This window comes from Lynx canadensis, chromosome A3 (genome assembly GCF_007474595.2).
Source record: "Lynx canadensis isolate LIC74 chromosome A3, mLynCan4.pri.v2, whole genome shotgun sequence".
In the NCBI taxonomy this organism is placed as follows: domain Eukaryota; kingdom Metazoa; phylum Chordata; class Mammalia; order Carnivora; family Felidae; genus Lynx; species Lynx canadensis.
Genome location: NC_044305.1, coordinates 51261516 through 51288609, shown reverse-complemented (window position 1 = coordinate 51288609; position 27094 = coordinate 51261516). Strand labels below are relative to the sequence as shown.

At 37.7% G+C, this 27094-nt stretch overlaps 1 protein-coding gene across 5 annotated transcripts in view; it reads left to right on the top strand.

The window, feature by feature from the left end:
* CCDC138 (coiled-coil domain containing 138) overlaps nucleotides 1-27094 on the top strand; it is a 141566-nt gene that overhangs the window by 79115 nt on the left and 35357 nt on the right. For all 5 annotated transcript variants that reach the window (XM_030310274.1, XM_030310269.1, XM_030310270.1 and 2 more), the window contains one exon: nucleotides 18406-18582. In XM_030310274.1, the coding sequence (XP_030166134.1) occupies nucleotides 18406-18582 (177 nt within the window). The remainder of the gene's footprint in view (nucleotides 1-18405; nucleotides 18583-27094) is intronic.

Here is a 27094-nt window from a genome sequence, read left to right as displayed (position 1 = left end):
GAGAACACATCAGCGTAAATAACCCAAAAAATGATTTGAAGACTGGCAGAACAAACTCCACAACTAAAGGTAGAAAAGAGGCCACATTAAAAAAGGTAGGAAGGGCAAAGACATGGTCTGGGAGCAAAGCAGACCATGGCTGTCTATGGTGGGGAGGGAGCCAGTGGTACAGAGAAGGTTGAAAACAGACTTTCACACTGAGGAGCCCACGAATGGGAAGGATGAATCCCCATTACATTTGCCTTTGAAAGCAAGAGGGGCCAAACTTCGTGACTTCTTACAACCAGTGAGACTTACCACCTATAATTTTCATTTTCATTTAGTTTAATTTAGTTTAATTTTTTGAGAGAGAGAACAAGCTGGGGAGGGGCAGAGAGAGAGAGAGAGAGAGAGAGAGAGGGAGAGAGGGAGAGGGAGAGAGAGAGAGAGAGAGAAAGAGAGAGAATCCCAAGCAGGCTCTGCACTGTCAGCACAGAGCCCACTGAGGGGCTTGAACTCACGAACCTTGAGATAATGACCTGAGCTGAAATCAAGAGTCAGCTGCTTAATTGACTGCGTCACCCAGGTGCCCTTTAACACCTGGAATTTTAAAAAATCAGCATCTCAGCTCTGGGGGAGCCTTGAGGGCATTAGGAAGTAGAGTCTACCATTAACGTGACAGCAGGACAGACAGCTGGTGTAAATAACAGCATAGAACCATCAATTTGAAAAACTCCAGGGGCAGATGGGAGGGAGAGTGATTTGCTCATCTTCAAGCATGGCTTGGAGAGACGGGGATCATGGGGAGACCTCTCCAGGAGCAAAGAAGCTGGCAGGCACATTTCCCTCCTGCATAAAAAAAACAAAACAAAACAAAACAGCCATCTGCCAAAACCAGTGCAGTGCCGACACTTTTTACCTAACTCGTTACACCAAGCCTGTGGCCTCCCACTTTGGTGGATCCACTCTTCCGAGTCACACTTGCCTTAGTTTGCTGCAGTCCCTCCCCCCCAGAAGACCAGTACAAACCCTGCCAAGACATCTCCTAACCTACATGTCTGAAGGACCTCAGTTCCGCTGGTGGCAGGGGCAGGTCTCCTTTCTCATGCAAACCACTGCACACGTTAAAATGCTCCCCACCCCTGCTGGGGACCAAACACTGCACACAGTAGGCAAAGAGTCTCTACAGACAACTGGACTGAAGTAAAAAAACAAACAAACAAAAAAACTAACACTCAACAGCAGAGCACATGCAACACACATAGGACACACTCCCTGAGTGCCAGGCCCTGGGGAACAGGGGACACAAGACACTATATCACCTCTTCTTTATAAGACTGCTATCGTCAAGAGCGAGAGAAGTAGCTGCCTTTCCTAACACAAAGAAACAGACAAAGAGACAAAATGAGGAGATAGAGAAATATGTCTCAAATGAAAGAACGGGACTAAACCACAGCAAGAGGCCTAAGTGAAATGGATGTAAGTAATATGCCTGATAGAAAATTTAAAGTAATGATCATAACTCACTGGACTTGAGAAAAAAATGGAGGTAAAAACAAAAAAAAAAATGTAGAAATTAAAAATTAAAAAAAAGCGTAAGACATCTTAACACAGACATAAAAATGAATCAGAGATCAAGAACACAATAATGAACAAGCACAAAGTGAAATTAAGAAAACAGTCCCATTTGCAGTTGCACCAAAACCAATAAAATATTTAGGAATAAACTTAACCAAAGAGGTGAAAGACCTGTACTCTGAAAAGATTTCAAACTTGATTACAAAACTGTTGTTATCAAAACAGACTGGTATAGGGGCGCCTGGGTGGCGCAGTCGGTTGGGCGTCCGACTTCGGCCAGGTCACGATCTCGCGGTCCGTGAGTTCGAGCCCCGCGTCGGGCTCTGGGCTGATGGCTCGGGGCCTGGAGCCTGTTTCGGATTCTGTGTCTCCCTCTCTCTCTGCCCCTCCCCCGTTCATGCTCTGTCTCTCTCTGTCCCAAAAATAAATAAACGTGGAAGAAAAAGAAAAAAAAAATTAAAAAAAAAAAAAAACAGACTGGTATTGGCACAAAAATAGACACACAGATCAATGGAACAGAATAGAGAGCCCAGAAATAAACCCATATTTACATAGTCAATTAATCTGTGACAGAGGAGGCAAGAATATATAATGATGGAAATGACAGTCTCTTCAATGAATGGTGCTTGGAAAATTGGACCAGTTTACTATACCATATAAAACAAATAAATTCAGAATGGATTAAAGACTTAAATGTAAGACCTGAAATCATAAAACTAAAAGAATAAACTCCTGGATAATAGTCTGACCAATATGTTTTTGAATATGCCTCCTCAGGCAAGGGTAACAAAAGCAAAAACAAACAATTGAGACTACATCAAAACTAAAAAGCTTTTGTATAGTGAAGGAAACCATTCACAGAATGAAAAGACAGCCTTCTGAACTGGGGAAGATACTTGCAAATGATCTATCTCATAAGGGATTAATATCCAAAATATATATGGGACTTAGTATAACTCAACACCAAAAAAAAAAAAAAAATCCAATTAAAAAGCAGGCTGAGAATGGGAACAGACATTTTTCCAAAGAAGACACATACATGGTCAACAGACACATGAAAAGATGTTCAGCATCAGGGAAATGCAAATCAAAACCATAGTGAGATGATATCATCTCACACCAGTCAGAATGTCTGTTATCAAAAAGACAAGTGGGGTACCTGGGTGGCTCAGTCAGTTAAGTATCCCACTGTATCTTAGCTCAGGTCTTGATCTCAGGGTTGTGAGTTCAAGCCCCACATTGGGCTCCACACTGGACATGAAACCTACTTAAAAAAAAAAGACAAGACATAGTAAGTGTTGGTGAGGATGTGGAAAAAAGGCAACCCTGGTATGCTGTTGGTGGGAATGTAGATTGATGCAGTCACTATGTAAAACAGTGTGGAGGTTCCTCAAAAAATTAAAACTAGAACTACCATATGACCCAGCAATTCCACTTTGGGGCATTTACCTGAAAAAAAAAAAAAAGTAGTTTGAAAATATATGTGGACTCCTGTCTACTAACTGCAGCATTATTTGCAATAACCAAGATAAGGAAGCAACCTTAGTGTTCATTGATACATGAATTGATAGGAGGATGTGGTGCCCGTGCATGCACACACAAACCACACACACACGCACACACACACACACAGAGGAATATCACTCAGCCATAAAAAAAAAACAATGAAATCTTTATATTTTTGGTGACATGGATAGACCTAGGGGGTATTATGCTAAGTGAAACAAGTCAGAGAAAGACAAATACTACATGTTTTCACTTCTACATGGAATCTAAAAAACTAAATAAATGAATAAACGAAACAGAAACAGACTTACAGAGAACAAATTGGTGGTTGCCAGAGAGGGATGGAGGAAACAGGTGAAGGGGACTAAGAGGTACAGACTTCTAGTTAAAAAAATAAGTCAAGAGAATGTAAAGTACAGCATAGGGAATACAGTCCATAATATTTTAATAACTTTGGTGACAGATGGTATCTAAATATCATTGTGAGCATTTTGTAGTGTATTTAAATGTCAAATAACTATTTTGTACAGCTGAAACTAATGTAACATTATATGTCAACTATATTTTTGAAAAAATAAATTTTAGTTAAAACAATCATGATAGATTATAAAAAGGAGTAATTTTAACTTAAAACCTCAAACTAGGGCAATAGGAATGAAATGACACAATTAGTGAATTTGGTGACTTCCTTGTGCAAGTCACTTTTTTAAGAAAATGGAGGGGCGCCTGGGTGGCGCAGTCGGTTAAGCGTCCGACTTCAGCCAGGTCACAATCTCGCGGTCCGGGAGTTCGAGCCCCGCGTCGGGCTCTATGCTGACGGCTCAGAGCCTGGAGCCTGTTTCCGATTCTGTGTCTCCCTCTCTCTCTGCCCCTCCCCCGTTCATGCTCTGTCTCTCTCTGTCCCAAAAATAAATAAACGTTGAAAAAAAAAAATTAAAAAAAAAAAAAGAAAATGGAATTGTAAGTGCTTTCAAAGTCACTAGAGTCTGGTGGGTAAGTAGATTATAAATATTTAATTCTGCTTCATCATATAATTTCCACACAGATGTTTAAATAATGTGCTCCTGTTTAAAAGAGAGATGATAAATTACTTTTGGTGGTATGATTGAGGGGATCAGGAGACAATATAGTATAAGCAGTTAGCATTTGAACTGGACTCTCAGGGGTGTGTAGGATTTCATAGGCAGAAAATAAAGAGAAAGACCTTTCCTAAGGGAACAGTATGAGCCAGTGCTTGAAACTGTGGAAAAGCATGACATACAAGGAGACCAGTGAGTTATTTCAACAGGAAAACATTTGTTGGGGTCACAGCTGTTCTGAAATGGTGTTATATCAACCTCTTAAAACATTACTTTTGGTTTATCTTCTTTGAAAAACATACAGAGATTATACCATGTTTTTCTACATGGTTAACCATTTTTAGTTAACAGTGTGTTTACAATTCATTCATACTGGCACAATATGTGGTGAATTTTAAGCTCTGTGTGTTACTTGGTAATAAAATTTCTAGCCAGAATTCACATTATGGTATCTCTTGTCCATCCTCATAACTGTCTTGTTTGTTTTTGTTATGAGTTTTGTCCAATTTCTAAGCTAATAACTTCTGAAAAGTGTGTATATTTTTAAGTATAATCTTTAGTATATAAAATGAAAGTTGAAAAATTAGACAAAACTCCCCATTAATTTTTTTTAAGAAACTAAGAACTGTATAAGTTTATTATCTTTCATCTAAATGTGTGAATACAGGGGCGCCTGGGTGGCGCAGTCGGTTAAGCGTCCGACTTCAGCCAGGTCACGATCTCGCGGTCCGTGAGTTCGAGCCCCGTGTCAGGCTCTGGGCTGATGGCTCAGAGCCTGGAGCCTGTTTCCGATTCTGTGTCTCCCTCTCTCTCTGCCCCTCCCCTGTTCATGCTCTGTCTCTCTCTGTCCCAAAAATAAATAAACGTTGAAAAAAAAATTTAAAAAAAAATAAATAAATAAAAAATAAATGTGTGAATACACAATTTATGCTGTTTGTTTAATTTGAAAAATTATTTGTTTAGGTGTTTTTTTCTGATTCTGAAATGGTTTAAAAAATTTTTTTAAAGAAATATCTGAGAAATCACTCAGAATTCACTTAGAAATATATCTTAAAGCTGTTTTTAAGAATCCCATAGGAGATTCCAGAAGTATTTGTATATAAATTGATGATTGAAAATAATGTTAGGTCTAATTTGGCATCAGACAAGATTTGAGAGCTGGAATCAAAATTCAAAAATCAGTTAAGTCATTACAAAACAGGCAGAATGAGTATGATTAACTGAAAATAAGTTGGGTATGTTATTAAAAATCTAATCAATAGCTCAGTCGGTTGAGCATCCAACTTCGGCTCAGGTCATGATCTCACAGCTTGTGAGTTCGAGCCCTGCATTGGGCTCTGTGCTGACAGCTCAGAGCCTGGAGCCTGCTTCAGATTCTGTGTCTCCCTCTCTCTCTGCCCCTAACCCATTTGCATTCTGTCTCTGTCTCTCTCAAAAATAAATAAACTTTTTTTAAAAAGTTATATATTGCCTTATGGTGTATAAAACTTACCACCCATGATTCTCTCCTAATTTTGATTAACTGACAAAGCACATAAAGCAACAAATATGTTTTCCTAAAGTTGTAAAACTATCCCTAATTTTCCATTTGTGACAAACACATCTGGGGTTAGTTTTTGTTCAATTCACTTTTTTCTATAACAATTTATTTCTTTTTTAATAGAAGTGTTTATGACAAAATATTAAGAGCTGCTAGGTCTATGTGGAAATACAACATGTGCGTCTTTTTTTTTTTTATGTTTATCTTTGAGAGAGAGAGAAAGAGAGAGTGAGTACATGAGCTAGGGAGGGGCAGAGGAGGAGACAGAGGATCAGAAGCAGTCTCAGCGCTGACAGCAGAGAGCCCAGTGTGGGGCTTGAACCCATAACCATGAGATCATGACTTGAGCCAAAGTCAGACGCTGAGCCACCCAGGTGCCCTAACATATGCATCTTTTATACCATTTTTCTAGGTGTATAGTTCAGAATTCATTTTTTGAAATTAAAAATTATTTTTCCAGTGGAAGCTTTGAGAGACTTAAGAACTGTGCGAATTTCCATAGGAAGTAGAGTGAGAACCTAGAGAGGGCCCCAGATACTTCGATTATTACTTTAAAAGACATCTGCATGTTTTCCTAGAACATCATAGCAGTCTGTGTCATGGAAAAGCAGCTCTGTGGGTTAAATAATAGATGTGACTCAAAAAACAGAGAGTTGTGGTCTGTAGTTAAAAACCTTTGAGAAATTTGAGGATAACTAAAGTTTAATAATGCCAATACTTTAATTTCATTATCAGTGGGCTTTATGAATCACTAAAACTCAAATATACTATATGCAATATTTCCCAAACGTATTTAATCTCCAAATCCTTTCGGAAGAGTGATATATAGCACTAATTTTCTGAGAACAACTTGGGAAACACTGTCCTACAGTTTATAAAGCACCAGTGTAATGCCTTATGAAGGTTAACATTATCCTTAAGAACACTTTCAAGGAGAGAAAATTAATGTTAAGAAAAGTGAGTGGCTGAAAGGTGAAATTCACATCGGTATCCTATTCTAGAGCTGATGAACTATTTCTTTTTGATCTTGTGGTTTTTGTCTTCATTGTCTGGTGCTCTACAAGTTCAGTAGGCTGAGGGTTGAAAGGCAGCTGGTGGATCAGCAAAGCAAGCCAGGTAGAAGAACCAGAAAAGGAAAGAGATGACATGTATTAAATAAAATTAGGAGAAATGATTATTAAGTATAGAGCAAAATAAAAGATATACCTGTCTTATGGTGTGCTACAGCAAACTTTGGGAGAACTAAAAATTTACACATAGGAAAAACTTAGAATACTTGTCTTAACTCTGGTAAGAAGATTATTTCCTATTTATAAAAGAAAAGTATCCCTTACAAGATTGATAAATTTAGTATAAAAAGTAAAGACAAAAATAGATAAATGTGTTGGTTAATATACATAATAATAAATACTTGGTACCCAAATATATATAGATCTGTAAGATACTTGGTTTCCATTGACTGGATAGTGCAAATATGTTGTTCAAAAAGATAATAATACTGGGTGTGATTAACCCTATAATGCTAAGCCCTTTATAGATTGTCTCTGAATATTATTGTTCCCATATTAGTTGTTACTAGTTTATAGAGGTTAGATAATTGTGTCACGGCCACACAGCCAGTATTTGGCAGTCTGGTTCAGCTCACCTCTCTCCATTTCTAGAGCCCACCCTCTTGACCCTTTGTGTGACTTCCTAAGATCAAGTGCTCCTGAGACAATCAAAGAAATAATAATACTTACATAGCACTTACTATGTTACAGGCTAAGCACTTTACATATAGTAACTCATTTAAACCTTATAACAAGGTTATGAGATGTCAGTATTAACATCTCAATTTTATAAATGAGAAAATTGAGACATAAAGAGGGTAAGTCTGCATTCTTACTGTGCTACACTGATTCTCTGAAATAAAATATAACTGTAAGATATAACCTCTCCATTACACTCAGAAAAATAAAATGATTGAATATAATGTATTGCTGAGAAGAAATAGGTACAATTTTAGTCATTGCCAGCTAAAAGTATACTGGTAAAATGCATGTATATTTGACTTTAATAATATAGTATTTCAATATGCAGCACTTCAAATTACAATACAATAGTTAACTTGTAAGATTAATATGTAATATTTATATAAATATTACAATTTAAATATGAAATCAAAACTGTCTTGGGAAATATGGGTTTTTTAAGTTTTTATTTTTTTTATATAATTTTTTAAAGTTTATTATTTTTTAATCTTCATTTTTGAGAGAGAGAGAGAGAGAAACACAGAGCACGAGCAGGGGAGGGGCAGAGAGAGAGGGAGACACAGAATCTGAAGCAGGCTACAGTCTCTGAGCTGTCAGTACAGAGCCCGATGTGGGGCTTAAACTCATGAACCACAAGATCATGACCTGAGCTGGAGTCGGATGCTTAACCAACTGAGCCACCCAGGTGCCCGTTAAGTTAATTTTTGGGAGACAGCACAAGCTGGGGAGGGACAGATAGAGAGGGAGACAGAATCTGAAGCAGGCTATAGGGTCTGAGCTGTCAGCACAGAGCCTGATGCAGGACTCAAACCCACCAACCGGAAGACCATGACCTGAGCTGAAGTTGGATGCTTAACCAATTGAGCCACCCAGGCGCCCCTAACTTTTCATTTTAATTCCAGTTAGTTAAAATACAGTGTTCTATTAGTTTCAGGTGTACAATACAGTGATTCAACACTTCAATACATCACCCAGTGCTCAAAAGACAAGTGCACTCCTTAATCCTCATCACCTATTTCACCTATCTCCCCACCCACCTCCCCTTTGGTAACCATCAGTTTGTTGTCTATAGTTAAGAGTCGAAACAGGTACAATTTTGATTGTATTGTAACTTAACCATTTCTGAAGTGCATTCTGCTTATAGGAGTCACCAAAATGTATCATAACCTTTAATAAGATTTACTGCAAGGAAATAATTCAAAAGGGAAAAAGTTCAAAGGGGTTAATGTGCTGTTTGTAATAATGATAAAGGATAAATAATTGACAAATCCACAATTAAAGTAGTGAAGGACAGGAGTTCTTGTACTGTTGTTGGCATTTTTGTAATCATTCATTTTTTTTCAATTTTTTTCCTAGCAGTAACCTTAGGAAATAGAGAGTATTGTCATTTTTACAGAAGAGCAAATGGAGGGTCAGGCACTTGTAAGGGACCCAGATCTTTTCTTGACCCTAAGTAATCAGGCCTTTAACAATATCATCATGAGGACAGTAGAATGTTGTGTGTCATTAACAGATTTAAGTATGCAGATGTGGGAATCAATGTAAAACATTTTAATTAATAAAACTTGCGGTACACATTAATTTCATCAGTATAAAGATATGAGAACTGAAAGCGGTAGTAAGAATCTTACCTGATAGTTAAGCATCCAGCTTTGGCTCAGGTCGGGATCTTCATGGTTTCGAGCCCTGCATTGGGCTCTGTGCTGACAGCTCAGAGCCTGAAGCCTGCTTTAGATTCTGGGTCTCCCTCTCTCCCCCTCCCCCGCTCTCACTCTGTCTCTCTCTGTTTCTCTTTCTCTCTCAAAAATAAACATTTAAGGGGCGCCTGGGTGGCGCAGTTGGTTAAGCGTCCGACTTCAGCCAGGTCACGATCTCGCGGTCCGTGAGTTCGAGCCCCGCGTCAGGCTCTGGGCTGATGGCTCAGAGCCTGGAGCCTGTTTCCGATTCTGTGTCTCCCTCTCTCTCTGCCCCTCCCCCGTTCATGCTCTGTCTCTCTCTGTCCCAAAAATAAAATAAACGCTGAAAAAAAAAATTAAAAAAAATTTCAAAAAGAATTATTAAAAAAAATAAAATAAAATAAACATTTAAAAAACATATATAAAAAAAGAATCTTACCCGATAGAACTATTTTAGGAACAAATTTCTGGTCTTACTAATTAAATATACTCTCTCTTCTCTTTAGTTGTGTGCATCAGAGCTAGTTCTGCTGTACTGCCCTTCTCAACACTTGGCAGATTTATATATTATGCATATTTATTATACTTATGCAGATTTATATATTTATAAACTATGTAGTTATTTATACTTTAGGCCCAAAGAAATGTAAGGCATTATTGCCATTCTCAGATAACAGGAACAGTGTAGTAGTTAAGAACTTCAGTTTTGCAGTCAGATAACTAACATTTGGGTCTCAGTCCCATCACCAGCTATGTGACATTGGGCATGTCCCTTTTCTGTGTTTCACCACAATTTTTTGAAGAACAAATGAGAATTAATATGAAGGTTTAGTAAAGAGTCTGGCATATAGTAAGTGCTAGCTGCTATCATCATCATAAACATTTTTGTTTAACATCTAAGAGTTGGTTTTATTTGAGATCAGAATTGAGGTCTGTTAGACTGCATTAGATTTCTGTTGGTTCATAATAAACCACCAAATACTTAGTTGCTTACTTAAAACAACAACCAGCTTTGGTACAATTGATAACTCAAATTTCTTTAAATACTCTTAAAGTTAATTTTTTCTTGATTTTAGACAATCTTCACTATTAGGGAAATTAAAATAAGAATTTAATTTTCACTTAAGGCAACTTAAAAAATATAACCAAATAGGAGCGCCTGGGTGACTCTTCGGTTAAGTGTCCAACTTTGGCTCGGGTTATGCTCTCTCAGCTTGTGAGTTTGAGCCATGCCCCTGGTCACGCTCTGTCTTTCTCTCCTTCGAAAATAAATAAACATTAAAAAAAATGTTTTTAGGGGCGCCTGGGTGGCGCAGTCGGTTAAGCGTCCGACTTCAGCCAGGTCACGATCTCGCGGTCCGTGAGTTCGAGCCCCGCGTCGGGCTCTGGGCTGATGGCTCAGAGCCTGGAGCCTGTTTCCGATTCTGTGTCTCCCTCTCTCTCTGCCCCTCGCCCGTTCATGCTCTGTCTCTCTCTGTCCCAAAAATAAAAAAAAATAAAACGTTGAAAAAAAAAAATTAAAAAAAAAAATGTTTTTAAATATAACCAAATACTATTCCTCTCCCCAAATTCAATAAAGGACAATTTTTTAAATTTACAAATTTGCTGCATCATGTAGCAATTAGCCTATTTAATCTCAGATGATGTATTAATTAGAAGTGAAGTCTGTGTCAAATACAGTAGGTGGCACTATGATAAAAACTTCTGTTTTTGTGAAGAATTGAGTTCAGGATTCATCTGTACTCTTCTGCCTGAGTTTTTGCTAAATAATGGTAAGTTTCTAAATAAGACAAATATGAACAGAATCTAGCAACTTTGCTTAACCTAAATAGACATTAATTTACAGTGTTTTATTTTGTTAAATTACAAAAATTAAGTACAATAATGGCAGTGTTCCTTGAATTAAATTCTACTGAAAGGAAGAATAGAATGTACTATAAATTGATCTAGAGGCACAGATTTTAATTTCTCAAAATTCTTTCATATGTATTTTAATGTGTATGTATTTCAATTCTTTCATAGGTATTTCACACAGGTTATCTCAGCTTCTTATTCTTAATAATTAGGATCTTAAATTACATCTTTAGTGTATGTAAACTGATGCAGCAAATATGAAATGTAACACATCAGCCAGAAGAGTAAATTTTTTTAAATGTTTATCTCTGAGAGAAAAAAAAGAGAGAATAAGTGGGGGAGGGACAGAGCGAGGGGGACAGAGGATCTAAAGCAAGCTCTGAGCTGACAGCAGCGAGCTCTATGTGGGGCTTGCACTCAAAACCACCAGGTCATGATCTGAGCCAAAGTCGGGTGTTCAACCAACTGAGCTACCCAGGTGCCCCGAAGACAGTACATTTTAATGGATAGATTCTGTCATATTTTCTGTTCATATTTTCAAAGTACTCTTGAGCCTTCTTTAAACAAATCTCAGGAGAAAACTCACTAGTATTTGAACAGCATGAACAGTTTTTTTTTTCTTTCAATAGTATATTGAGTTTAGGCTACTGAAATATTCTTATACATTTAAAAGTGCAATGTAAAATTGTTGTAAGAGTACTGATTGGGTTGTTTGGTGTATTGAAGTATAACAATATAAGTATCTTACTATCTCATTTGCATTGATTCTGGTTAAATTAGTCTCAGTTCCGGCTTTGCAAGCTTCCCAGTCATCTGTAGAACATCTTTAGGAGAGTTCCAGGGAGTCTGATCTAGTGGGTGTCATCATAATATTGGCCTAGAGAAAACTTTACTATGTTAATGGCAGGTATATCACAAAAAAGTAAAACACCAAAGCATATTCAGTCTTCTGAAGTCTTTCAGTGGCTGTTTAATCTTTATTAAGAGACAAAAATAGTCCTTTAAAAGTTTGCATAAAGTTACATTTTGAAGTAAGTAAATACATAGCGATAAAAACCACAATCTCTAGGTGCACTTGGGTGGCTCAGTCGGTTGAATGTCCGACTTCGGATCAGGTCATGATCTCACAGGTTGTGAGTTTGAGCCCTACATAGGGCTCTGTTTTAAGATTTGGAAGCATATGGTAGTTATCAGATATTGAAAATAAACATTACTTGTGGTGTTTACTATTAAACATCAGCTGTTATAATAAAACGAAATAGATATTATTATTAATTCGGTGTTAAAATATGAAGGAAATTTACCCTATCATAGTGTAATTCCTCTTTCTTCTTCCTTGGAAGCATTTGAATCCTAACACATTCTAAATTTAGCAGCAATCTCTGGTCATTTAATTATTGTTACCCTTTTTTTTTTTTTTTCAAATATCCATTTTCTTTCTTTTTTTTTTGGATAATTTATTGTCACATTGGTTTCTATACAACACCCAGTGCTCATCCCAAAAGGTGCCCTCCTCAATACCTATCACCTACCCTCCCCTCCCTCCCACCCCCCATCAACCCTCAGTTTGTTCTCAGTTTTTAATAGTCTCTTATGCTTTGGCTCTCTCCCACTCTAACCTCTTTTTTTATTCCTTCCCCTCCCCCATGGATTTCTGTTAAGTTTCTCAGGATCCACATAAGAGTGAAAACATATGGTATCTGTCTTTCTCTGTATGGCTTATTTCACTTAGCATAACACTCGCCAGTTCCATCCACGTTGCTACAAAGGGCCATATTTCATTCTTTCTCATTGCCACGTAGTACTCCATTGTGTATATAAACCACAATTTCTTTATCCATTCATCAGTTGATGGACATTTAGGCTCATTCCATAATTTGGCTATTGAGAGTGCTGCTATAAACATTGGGGTACAAGTGCCCCTATGCATCAGCACTCCTGTATCCCTTGGGTAAATTCCTAGCAGTGCTACTGCTGGGTCATAGGGTAGGTCTATTTTTAATTTTTTGAGGAACGTCCACACTGTTTTCCAGAGCGGCTGCACCAGTTTGCATTCTTACCAACAGTTCAAGAGGGTTCCTGTTTCTCCACATCCTCTCCAGCATCTATAGTCTCCTGATTTGTTCATTTTGGCCACTCTGACTGGAGTGAGGTGATACCTGAGTGTGGTTTTGATTTGTATTTCCCTGATGAGGAGCAACGTTGATCATCTTTTCATGTGCCTGTTGGCCATCCGGATGTCTTCTTTAGAGAAGTGTCTATTCATGTTTTATGCCCATTTCTACACTGGGTTATTTGTTTTTCGGGTGTGGAGTTGGGTGAGCTCTTTATAGATTTTGGATACTAGCCCTTTGTCCGATATGTCATTTGCAAGCATCTTTTCCCATTCCGTTGGTTGCCTTTTAGTTTTGTTGGTTGTTTCCTTTGCTGTGCGGAAGCTTTTTATCTTCATGAGGTCCCAGTAGTTCATTTTTGCTTTTAATTCCCTTGCCTTTGGAGATGTGTCAAGTAAGAAATTGCTACGGCTGAGGTCAGAGAGGTCTTTTCCTGCTTTCTCCTCTAGGGTTTTGATGGTTTCCTGTCTCACATTCAGGTCCTTTATCCATTTTGAGTTTATTTTTGTGAATGGTGTGAGAAAGTGGTCTAGTTTCAATCTTCTGCATGTTGCTGTCCAGTTCTCCCAGCGCCATTTGTTAAAGAGACTGTCTTATTTCCATTGGATGTTCTTTCCTGCTTTGTCAAAGATTAGTTGGCCATACATTTGTGGGTCTAGTTCTGGGGTTTGTATTCTATTCCATTGGTCTATGTGTCTGTTTTTGTGCCAATACCATGCTGTCTTGATGATGACAGCTTTGTAGTAGAGGCTAAAGTCTGGGATTGTCATGCCTCCTGCTTTGGTCTTCTTCAAAATTACTTTGGCTGTTCGGGGTCATTTGTGGTTCCATATGAATTTTAGGATTGCTTGTTCTAGTTTCGAGAAGAATGCTGGTGCAATTTTGATTGGGATTGCATTGAATGTGTAGATAGCTCTGGGTAGTATTGACATTTTGACAATATTTATTCTTCCAATCCATGAGCATGGAATGTTTTTCCATTTCTTTATATCTTCTTCAATTTCCTTCATAAGCTTTCTATAGTTTTCAGCATACAGATCTTTTACATCTTTGGTTAGATTTATTCCTAGGTATTTTATGCTTCTTGGTGCAATTGTGAATGGGATCAGTTTCTTTAGTTGTCTTTCTGTTGCTTCATTGTTACTGTATAAGAATGCAACTGATTTCTGGACATTGATTTTGTATCCTGCAACTTTGCTGAATTCATGTATCAGTTCTAGCAGACTTTTGGTGGAGTCTATCGGATTTTCCATGTATAATATCATGTCATCTGCAAAAAGTGAAAGCTTGACTTCATCTTTGCCAATTTTGATACCTTTGATTTCCTTTTGTTGTCTGATTGCTTATGCTAGGACTTCCAACACTATGTTAAACAACAGCAGTGAGAGTGGACATCCCTGTCGGGTTCCTGATCTCAGGGAAAAAGCTCTGAGTTTTTCCCCATTGAGGATGATGTTAGCTGTGGGCTTTTCATAAATGGTTTTTATGATCTTTGAGTATGTTCCTTCTATCCCGACTTTCTCGAGGGTTTTTATTAAGAAATGTTGCTGAATTTTGTCAAAGGCCTTTTCTGCATCGATTGACAGGATCATATGGTTCTTATCTTTTCTTTTATTAATGTGATGTATCACGTTGATTGATTTGTGAATGTTGAACCAGCCCTGCATCCCAGGAATGAATCCCACTTGATCATGATGAATAATTCTTTTTATATGCCGTTGAATTCGATTTGCTAGTATCTTACTGAGAATTTTTGCATCCATATTCATCAGGGATATTGGCCTGTAGTTCTCTTTTTTTTTTACTGGGTCTCTGTCTGGTTTAGGATTCAAAGTAATACTGGCTTCATAGAATGAATCTGGAAGTTTTCCTTCCCTTTCTATTTTTTAGAATAGCTTGAGAAGGATAGGTATCATCTCTGCTTTAAACGTCTGGTAGAACTCCCCTGGGAAGCCATCTGGTCCTGGACTCTTATTTGTTGGGAGATTTTTGATAACTGATTCAATTTCTTGGCTGGTTATGGGTCTGTTCAAGCTTTCTATTTCCTCCTGATTGAGTTTTGGAAGAGTGTGGGTGTTTAGGAATTTGTCCATTTCTTCCAGGTCGTCCAGTTTGTTGGCATATAATTTTTCATAGTATTCCCTGATAATTGCTTGTATCTCTGAGGGATTGGTTGTAATAATTTCATTTTCATTCATGATTTTATCTATTTGGGTCATCTCCCTTTTCTTTTTGAGAAGCCTGGCTAGAGGTTTATCAATTTTGTTTATTTTTTCAAAAAACCAACTCTTGGTTTCATTGATCTGCTCTACAGTGTTTTTAGATTCTATATTGTTTATTTCTGCTCTGATCTTTATTACTTCTCTTCTTCTGCTGGGTTTAGGCTGTCTTTGCTGTTCTACTTCTATTTCCTTTAGGTGTGCTGTTAGATTTTGTATTTGGGATTTTTCTTGTGTCTTGAGATAGGCCTGGATTGCAATGTATTTTCCTCTCAGGACTGCCTTTGCTGCATCCCAAAGCGTTTGGATTGTTGTATTTTCATTTTCGTTTCGTTTTCATTTTTGTTTGTTTCCACATATTTTTTAATTTCTTCTCTAATTGCCTGCTTGACCCATTCATTCTTTAGTAGGGTGTTCTTTAACCTCCATGCTTTTGGAGGTTTTCCAGACTTTTTCCTGGGGTTGATTTCAAGCTTCATCGCATTGTGGTCTGAAAGTATGCATGGTATGATCTCAAATCTTCTATACTGTTTTGTGACCCTGTATGTGATCTATCTTGGAGAATGTTGCATGTGCACTTGAGAAGAAAGTATATTCTGTTGTTTTGGGATGCAGAGTTCTAAATATATCTGTCAAGTCCATCTGATCCAATGTATCATTCAGGGCCCTCTTTTCTTTATTGACCGTGTGTCTAGATGATCTATCCATTGCTGTAAGTGGAGTGTTAAAGTCCCCTGCAATTACCACATCTTATCAATAAGGTTGCTTATGTTTGTGAGTAATTGTTTTATATATTTGGGGGCTCCCGTAGTTGGCGCATAGACATTTATAATTGTTAGTTCTTCTTCATGGATAGACCCTGTAATTATTGTATAATGCCCTTCTTCATCTCTTGTTACAGCCTTTAATTTAAAGTCTAGTTTGTCTGATATAAGTATGGCTACTCCAGCTTTCTTCTGACTTCCAGTAGTATGATAGTTCTCCCTCCCCTCACTTTCAATCTGAAAGTGTCCTCCGGTCTAAAATGAGTCTCTTGTAGACAGCAAATAGATGGGTCTTGTTTTTTTATCCATTCTGATACCCTATGCCTTTTGGTTGGCACATTTAGTCCATTTACGTTCAGTGTTATTATAGAAAGATATGGGTTTAGAGTCATTGTGATGTCTGTAGGTTTCATGCTTGTAGCAATATCTCTGGTACTTTGTCTCACAGGATCCCCCTTAGGATCTCTTTTAGGGCTGGTTTAGTGGTGACGAATTCCTTCAGTTTTTGTTTGTTTGGGAAGACCTTTATCTCTCCTTCCATTCTGAATGACAGACTTGCTGGATAAAGGATTCTCGGCTGCATATTTTTCTGTTCATCACATTAAAGATTTCCTCCCATTCCTTTCTGGCCTGCCTAGTTTCAGTAGAGAGATAGGTCATGAGTCTTATAGGTTTCCCTTTATATGTGAGGGCACGTTTATCCCTAGCTGCTTTCAGAATTTTCTCTTTATCCTTGTGTTTTGCCAGTTTCACTATGATATGTCATGCAGAAGATCGATTCAAGTTACGTCTGAAGGGAGTTCTCTGTGCCTCTTGGATTTCAATGCCTTTTTCCCTCCCCATATCAGGGAAGTTCTCAGCTATGATTTCTTCAAGTACACCTTCAATACCTTTCCCTCTCTCTTCCTCCTCTGGAATACCAATTATGCATAGATTATTTCTCTTTAGTGCATCACTTAGTTCTCTAATTCTCTCCTCATACTCCTGGATTTTTTTCTCTCTCTTTTTCTCAGCTTCCTGTTTTGCCATAATTTTATCTTCTAGTTCACCTATTTTCTCCTCTGCATCTTCAATCTGATCCGTGGTCATCTCCATTTTATTTTGCAGCTCATTAATAGCATTTTTTAGCTCCTCCTGACTGTCCCTTAGTCCCTTGATCTCTGTAGCAAGAGATTTTCTGCTGTCCTCTATACTGTTTTCAAGCCCAGCGATTAATTTAATGACTATTATTCTAAATTCACTTTCTGTTATATTGTTTAAATCCTTTTGATCAGTTCATTAGCTGTTGTTATTTTCTGGAGATTCTTTTGAGGGGAATTCTTCCGTTTTGTCATTTTGGATAGTCCCTGGAATGGTGCGGACCTGCAGGGCACTTCCCCTGTGCTGTCTTGAATAACTTGCGTTGGTGGGCGTGGCCGCAGTGAGACCTGATGTCTGCCCCCACCCCACTGCTGGGGCCACAGTCAGACTGGTGTGTGCCTTCTCTTCCCCTCTCCTAGGAGCGGGGTTCACTGGGGGGTGGCGTGGCCCTTCTGGGCTACTTGCACACTGCCAGACTTGTGGTGCTGGGGATCTGGTGTATTAGCTGGGGTGGATCGGTAAGGTGCACAGGGGCGGGAATGACAGGCTCAGCTCACTTATCCTTCGGTGATCTGCTTCCGCAGGGGCCCTGCGGCACCGGGAGGGAGTCAGACCCGATGGATGGATCCGCAGAAGCACAATGTTGGGTGTTTGCGAGGTGCAAGGAAGTTCCCTGGCAGGAACTGCTTCCCTTTGGGATTTTGGCTGGGGGATGGGCAAGGGAGATGGCACTGGCGAGCACCTTTGTTTCCAGCCAAGCTGAGCTCTGTTGTCTGGGGCTCAACAACTCTCTCTCCTGTTGTCCTCCAGCCCTCCGGCTCTCTGAGCAGATGTTAAGTTCCTCTTGCTCTCCAAACATACTCCCTCCGGCCCCTCTGCTTTTGCAAGCCAGACTCGGGGCCTCTGCTTGGCTGGAGGGCTGCCCCTCCGCCCCGGCTCCCTACCGCCAGTCCGTGTAGAGCTCACTGCCTCTCCGCCCTTCTACCCTCTTCGTCTGCTCTTGGCTCCAGAGAATCCGTTCTGCTAGTCTTTTGGCAGTTTTCTGGGTTATTTAGTCAGGTGTAGGTGCAATCTAAGTGATCAGCAGGACGCGGTGAGCCCAGTGTCCTCCTACGCCGCCATCTTCCCCTCCTCAAATCTATTTTTTCCCTTTTGAATTTAAGTGATGGTATTTTCTTTTTATTTTATTTTATTTTATTTTTTTTGATTACCAACTACACTCCTGACTGATAACAGCAGTTGATTTTATGTATTTTTTTTTTCAGCTGACTACCTGGCTCAGGCGTTTGATTCTCTGTGTTTAGACTTGAAGACAGATGAAGGAAAAATCTTGTTTTTGGAGTATCAAGCTGTTCCAGTAATACTAAATCATCTAAGAATATCCAGTAAAGGACTCCTCTCCAATGTCATTGATAGTTTGCTTCAGATGACAGTGGAATCTAGTAAGTTTTAAAGTTTTTAGATACACAAAGAAAGGACAGTAAGATGATTCTCCTCATGTGTTCTGAGTGTATAACTCTACCTAGACATACTGTATTTTATAACAGAAATGGTTAAATGTACTTTTGGCAGCTGTATAGTAGAGTCATTAATAACATTACTAGGAGTTATGTGTCTAGATTTCCACTAAGCACAATTTCCAATATTCAGTCGTTTCAGTTATATAGATATATTCTGCATTGTTAGTCATGTTTTTGAGCTTCCCTGTCTGTTCTCCCATCTAATCATTCTGACATATGTAACCCTGTATTCTCTGTTTGCTCAGAGGGAGTGAGATGTTCAAGTGTATCTCCATCTAAAGTGAGAGTAATGACAAAGGTACTCATTGCCTCTTCAACCTTACTGTTTTTGTTGGAGTTTGGGGGTTGGGGGAGCACTCATCTATATACATGGGTACTCTTTTTCATGCATATTTGTAACATTTGTAGCCTGTGGATTTATTTGACCTTTTTGGTTTTTATATTGGCATAACAAGTTCTTCAAATTACTATTTTGATGGTTCCTAATTTAGCCCTGATATATATGGGGATGTTGAACATAAATATTTTCATTTGCTTTGGTTGGTATTGCTCTTTGAAACTCAAGTAACCCCTTGACTTGTAACAAGCAACCATTTTGCCTCAGTAATTCTTTTTCACTTTAGTTTTTCCTCTTCCCTATTCCTTTTTCCTTCTACAGTGCTTCTAAAAATGAAATGTTTATGCCTTTCAGAAGGTGGAAACTAAAATTGGAAAGCCATTGCTCAGTGTGATAGTAAGCAGTCTGTGGAACTTGATGCTGCTTGTGGGCGATTTCCTAAGAGCTGGATATAAACCATAGTTATATTTCTAACTAGGTACATTCAGTGTATGGCTTCACATTTTCAATTCACTTTGTATACTTTCTCGTTTTTTCCTTTACAACATCCCTGTGAAGGGCCTGTATAGAAAAACTGAGGCCTGGAAAAATTAGGTAACTTGTCCATGGTTCCACAGTGAGGCAGAGGTAGGACTTAGACTTGAAACCAGGTCTGATTCTAGATGTAACAAGGTACAATTCTACTGTTGCACTGTAATTAGGTTTTCCAGAGGCTTTTTTCCTGCTGCAAAATGTCAAGTCTTCTCTGACATATTTAATATTTTTAGCCATTTTTGACTATTGGGTGTCTAGCTACCTAGATAAGTAATCTCAGGGTTTTGTATCTTGATTAACTAATGTAAGGTATAGAGCGAAAAAGTGAAAAATTAGTAAAATGAGACCCAAGATTATTTGTTTAAAGTGGGTAGATTTACAGTTAAGTTTCACAGGATTTTTCTTAATGAGAACAAAAATTTTACCAGAGGCAAATGTCTGTTTATTAGAAACAAATCTGTGTGAACATTTCTAACAGAGATGAAATCTAGCATCCAAAGGAAAACTAAATATAATTTTATGAAATAGTGGGCCTACTTGGGTAAAATGACTTTATGGCACTGTAACATTCATATTTGGAGAAATATAGTAGATAAAAAGTCAACAGATGTTCAGTTCATTCACTCATGTTTTCCTTTGTTCAAATTATTCTCAAATCCAACGTTATCCTTTCTTGTTCAAATTGAGTAAGTAAAACAATTTCTTATGCGGAGTGCTAGAAAGACATGTCATTTTTAGTGATGGGAAACTGTTGGAAGGTTAGAAATGAGTAAACCTTTGGGGTGCCTGGGTGGCTCAATTGGTTAGGCATTCGACTTCAGCTCTGGTTCATCTCATGGTTCATGGGTTCTAGCCCCGTGTTGGGCTCTGTGCCAATATGATGACATATTTCAAGTGTTGTGTTTGCAGTACTTGCTGAACATTATGGCTTCCTTCAGTGTCCATTTTGGGCTTTGGAGAAAGGCTGGAGGAAGGTGTCAGTGGACCAAGCTCTAGCCTGGGAGTACTCAAAGTGCTTAGTACTGGTTCTCTAACACAGGTTAGTATAGAAATAGTGTTCAAAACCTGTGTAGTAGTTGTCAAGTTACTAATTGTATGCCAAACTCAATAATAATTTAAAACATTTGGACTTGTGAGGTGCCTGGTTGGCTTAGGTCCATCCTGATTTCAGCTCAGGTCATGACCTCAGAGTTGGTGAGATTGAGTGCCGTGCTGGGCTCTGCGCTGACGGCGCTGTTGCAGAGCCTGCTTGGGATTCTCTCTCTCTCTCTCTCTCTCTCTCTCTCTCTCTCCCTCCCTCCCTCCCCTGCTTATACAAAAATAAATAAATAAACATTCAAAAAATACATTTGGACCCTTATTTTGTATGTTTGTTTTATTTCATTTCTAGTGTTTTTTAATGGTATTGTAAAAAGATAAATCTTAATAGTTTATTTGAGCAAACACCAATTCTAGTGGGGAGCACCAAATCTGAAATGATTACATGTGCTCTGCCTGTGGGGCCTAGGGCAGAGGTTTTAATAGAAAAGACAGGGAAACAAAACAAAAAAATTATTTAATTGGTTTTAACTTAAGTGTTTGCTTTGTTTGGGAAAATTTAGTTAATTGGCCGTGATGATAGTTTTTCTTGAGGTTCATTTTCCTAGATTTGAGAAAATCTAGTTGACTGTTGATGAGTAGTTTTTCTTGGGTTTTGTTTTCTTAGATTGAAGCACATTGACTGCTTTAGAATTTGATTTGTTTAGGTAGGGTACCATGAGAGCTCTTCAGTGTAATAGCCTCTTTGTTTAACTATTTTAAACTGTATTTTGTTAAAGTGTGTTATATTCTCTGTGCTGGATTGGAAATCTCAGACTGGTGCTGACCCACAGTAGTTTGAGGAGCAATAGGATACTCCATCTCTACTTGATATTTCATATTAAGCCACGATATAGTTTGTATTGCTATAGTTGATGGTTTTTCTCTTGTACCCTCGTGCTCTTCCCCCAGATTCATCTTTTCAGATATGAGAAATGCTATGCTATTTAAGTATTTACTGTTTTTTGAAAGCTGGTAAAATGCATTTTTTAAAATCTAGATCTATTTTATTTAAGATTTTTAAATGTATGTTTATTTTTGAGAGAGAGAGAGCACGAGCCGGGGAGGGGCAGAGAGAGAGGGAGACACGGAATCTGAAGCATCTCCAGGCTCTGAGCTGTTAGCACAGAGGGACTCAAACTCACAGACTGTGAGATCATGACCTGAGCCAAAGTCAAACACTTAACCGATTGAGCCACCCAGGCACCCCTAGATCTATTTTAAAATGCATTTCTTTGAGTATAAATTGAGATCGGTACATTGATTTACCTCAACACATGTTATGAATACTTTTTTTTTTTTAAGATTGAATGCTTCTGATAATATCTCTTTTGGGTGTGAGTGTATATCATATAATAACTTAGTAATGTTGCTTTTAGAAAATTACTTTGTGGTTTCTTTTTTTCTTTTTCCTGTCAGTGGCTAAAAGCTATTATTCATTTACCTGGGTTTAGCTGGGTAAGAACTTGAGTCTTATTTTATTTCAAAGAACACTTTCCTTTTCTTGTCAGACTTAGTTTAAATAGAGGGATTTAAGGTTGTATTTGTATTATTTAGTTCACTCTGTTTTGTGGCTAAAAACTGCCTTGTCTAAGATAACATGCTACCATTTAACACTTGAATTGCAATAATGTTTTTGAGTATATTTTGCAGATACTTTTTGAAGTTTATTTTTATTACAAAAATAATAGAAAATTGGAAAACTACAAGCTAGAAAAAAAGTCTTACTATCCAAAGATACCTACATTTACTTCATATGAATATTACTTTCTCTCTTTTTTTCCATGAACAATTTTTATGATGTTGGGTATTTCTTTTCTTTTTCATTGTTTAGCATGGTTAAATTCTAGTGTACATTTAGTTGTATCAGTCTCTGTTTATCTGTCTAAAATACCAAAATACAGGAAAATATTAGGGTATTTTGCAAAGAAATATACTTGAGTTTGTTTAAATTGTGAATATGTGTAAAAAATATAATAAAGATAGCACAGAATTATCAAATACTTTGGACTATGCTACATGCATTAAATTTGTTCTATGGATCTAGAAATTATGTGTTTATATTTTTTAGTTTGGTGCTATTTTTGATTGGCAGTTTGATTTTTCTTGATTTGGGCAATATTTCTTCCCTTCTTGCTGTCATTCTATTATGTTTTTATTCTTAAGGAGATTAAAGCAAGGGTAATTTCAATGAAATGATATATGTGATATTTCCAGTAGTGTACCAACTTAGTATGCACACACCCATGTTTCTAGTCATGAATCCCTCATGCATATAACCTGTTTTCTCTGTTAAAAGCTTTCAAATGAAAGAATGTTCTCTATAACAAAACACCATAGGAAGATTTGTTTTTAATAACTGAAGAATATATAATAATTTTTTAAGTCTAAAAGAATTTGACACCCCTCTTAATTCCACCACCTTGATAACACATAGTTTGCAAATTGCCTGATATGTGTTTTTTTTTACATAGTTGCAATCATAATATGCATACTTTGTTTTATAAGAAATGCATATTCATTATAGAAAGATTAGAAAATACAGATTTATTTCATTCAACAAATATCTGTCTGTAGACTGCACATTTATCCCTGGCACTGAGTGGGGCACTTAGGGATACAGCAGAGAACAAGATAAGTAAGTCCCTGTCAACGTGGAACTTCTTGTCTACTTGACTTTTGTCAAATTCCTGGTATACTTGGGATGATAATAATACTACTATCATAGAATTATAAAAATGGTAAGTGAGTTAGCCATGCAGAGGTTCGGGAAACTATTCTAGGGATCAGGAACCGCTAGAGTAAAGACATTAGGGTAGGTATTAGTTATTAGGTATGATATTTTCAAGACACAGCAGGGAAGTCAGTGTAGCTGAAGCAGAGTAGTAGAAGAATCAGAAGATGGGGTCTGGCACTTGTTCAGAAGGGCCTTGTTGCCCATTAGTGAGACGTGGGGACTTTTGTTCCCCTGGGAATATCCTGGGTGGCTCATTTGGTTAAGTGTCTGTTTGTTTCAGCTAAGGTCATGATCTTACAGTTTGTGAGATCAAGCCTTGTATAAGGCCCTGTGCTGACAACATGGGGCCCGCTTGATATTCTCTCCCCTTTTCTCTCTGCATCCCCCAATAAATAAATAAACTTAAAAATTATAAAACCCAGAACTCCTGAAGCTTTCCCTTTCTATTCCACTTTGTTGAATGTCATATTATGAACCTTTTTTGGGTATATTTCTGCATAGCCCTTATTTTTGCTTATTTTCATTATATTCATGTACTATGTATTTATGTAATATTCATTTATTATTGTTACCATTTATTAAGACATTTCTTGTGGGAAGTTTGTATGAAATTTGATAAGAAAATCAATTCATTGGTCTTCCATCCCACCGTCAAAGAGCTTTCAAGTAGTTTGTGGCCAGCCCCATGAGGGATATGTGGCACAGGGAACTAACCTAGTAGACCCTTGCATGACCTTTTGAAGTCTACTTAAGAGTCAGTTGATGTTCACATGTAGCTCTACATTTGATAGTGGTCTGAATGCTGTCAGATTCATAGGTATATTATAAGTTGCATAATTGCTTTAATGATGTTTCCGTTTTCTAGTCTGACACTATAAGAGAATCTTTTTTTTTTTTTCTTTTTTTTTTTTTTTTTTTTAGATCTAAGCCTGGATTTCCTAGTGTAACGCTAGATGACAATGAGCCCTTTTTTGGTCAGGTTTAGGTTTATTTTATATATAGCCTGTCTTGAGGAAACTTGTTTCAATATTTTGTGACAACAAAAGAAACCAGTGTGTATGTTAGGGAGTAAAATCCCACCTGCCAATTAGTATGATAGAGGAAGCCAAGAAGAAATCAAATAAATAATTAAATGTACAGATAATGAATATACTATTTTTATTTATTTTTTTTAAATAAAAGTTCTCTGGGTATTTAACTTAAGGATTTTTTTTCAACACTGCATTTATTGTTTAAAAGATAACACATTCACATAGCTAATCATTTCAAAGGTACAAAAGTGAAAAGTCTTCTTTTCCTTCCTTTGAGAAAGCAATTTAGCTAGCTTTTTCCAAATTATTTCATAGGTGTACCATGTCTCTCTACATACACACACACATGCCAGTTCTTACTCCTTCATTTTTTTCAAAAGAATGTTAACATACTATATGTGTTATGAAAAATACATCTTAGAGATCTTGTATTAGTACATAAAGAGTTTCTTCAATGAAAACTTACTCATTTAAGATGACCATTGATAGATGTGTTAACCTTAAAAAATAAAACTACCAGTTAATTCTATCAGCAAAAATGGGTTTATTTGGTAACAGCAGAGAATTGAAATACAGAACAAACAAGCTACCAGAAAACCACAGGCAAGACCAGAGAACAAAGGAGAGGAAAGCTCTCCTCTGAATACAAGAAAGTGGTGGTGGTGGTTGGGGGGTTGGGAGGGTGGATGGGTGGGAGGGCTGTTATAAACAAAAAGCTCATCTGAGTAAACTGGGAGTTGGAAGTAAAGGGGCTTTCATTTACTGAGTTGTGACCATTTCTCCTTGGCTGGGCTTTTGCTGTGGAAGGAGGAAACCTTTCTTCCACCTCCTGGCTTAGTAAAGTAGTATCCATGTGCAAGGTATATCTCTTTCTGTTGGGTCTGCAATTGATCACAAGTGTTAGGGCATGAGAGCGCCCTCTGCTGGCCTTCTGACCCCATTTAAAATGAGATTTCCTTTTATTAATTTTCACAGATATTTGGGTTGTCTAGGCTTTTACTAATGCAAACAGTGCTTCTTTATACAAAAACAAATTTGCACATGTGGGAGCTTATTTGAATTGTATAGATACCTAGAAAGAAGAATAGATACCTAGGAAGTAGAATTGTTGGATCAAAAGAAAATTTATCAGATTGTGAGAATGACATGGAGTAAAAAGTAGGTAAAATAACAAAAGAGAAAGAACAGGGAAGTCAAAAAGGCAGTTACAAAATTGTTTATTCATTTACTTTGTTGTTTATGTTTTACAAAATGATTTTTTCTAATAATTCGTAGTTCAGAGACGTAAGAATTGAGTATATAGGTGGGTATGGTGATATGGATAATTCAGGCAGCTCTTACACCCCATACCCTTTTCTTTATGTGACTCCATCCTCCCTACCACTTCAGCTCTTTGCTCCTTCTTTCCCTACTCCTAAATCCATCTACCTGCTACTCAGTATAGTGCATTGAATGGGTGAAGGTAGCCCATTTGCCCAGCTAAGACAGCAGTGCTGCTGACATGGAAACTTTGGCTTTCTGAGCTTCTCAGTGGTTGTTGCACAGCAGTCTAAGTACAGGAGGTAGTCTGGGGGGTTTCCAGATATAATGTTTGGAGGCTGAGGACTGCCTCTGTAGACATCTTATTTCAAGTTTAATCGGGGACAGGTGAAAAGCAGGGTTTTTTTTTCTCTTTTCTAAAGCATTTCCAAAATGCCACTTACATATCAGTTTTAGTTCATTTTCTTTGAAATAGTTTTTTAATTGTAAAATACATATATCATAAAATTTGCCATCTTAACCATTTTTAAGTATATAGTTTGTTAGTGTTAAGTACATTCACATTGTTGTGCAGCCATCCATCTCCAGCCATCTTCAGAATTGTTTCATTTTCCCCAGCTGATAATCTATACCCACTAACTCCCCATTTCCCCCTCCCCCTAGCCCTGGGCACCCACCATTTCACTTTGTATTTATGAATTTGACTACTGTAGGTACTTCACATAGGTAGAGTCATACAGTATTTGTCTTTTTGGGATTGAAAATCACTTAGCTTAATGTCCTCGTGTCAAAATATCCTTCGTTTTTAAAGGCTAAATAATATTCCATTGTATGGATGGTTATGCTACATTTTATCAATTAACCCATTGATGGACACCTGGCTTGCTTTCAACTTTGCCTATTGTGAATAATGCTACCAAGAATGTAGGTGTACAAATATCTGTTTGAGCCTGTTTTAAATTTTTGGGTTTTAGTCATCAAATGTGAACAACAGTCATCAGAGTGAACAACAGTGTTTGAAATTGTACTGAAATTAAGACAACACTATAAGAAAATAACAGTCAGAACTTGGTTTAGGGGGCGACTGGCTGAAGTGTCTGACTTCTGCTCAGGTCACGATCTCATGGTTCATGAGTTCAGGCCCCACGTTGGGCTCTGTACTGACACCTCAGACCCTGGAGCCTGCTTCAGATTCTGTGTCTCCCTCTCTCTCTGCCCCTCCCCTCTCACGCTCTGTCTTTCTCTCAAAAATAAAGAAACAAACAACAAAAACAAAAACACCTTGGTTTAGGTTATTCCCAAGGCAGATTCAGCTACCGAAGCAACATGTAAACTGTTTTCAACATCTGAATTTGTTGTAGTTTAAAATAATTGTTTATAAGCTTCATTTAAATCCAGACACCATAATGTTACAGAAATGTAGTTTCTTGAGAAGTCCAAAATGGTATTAGTAGCACA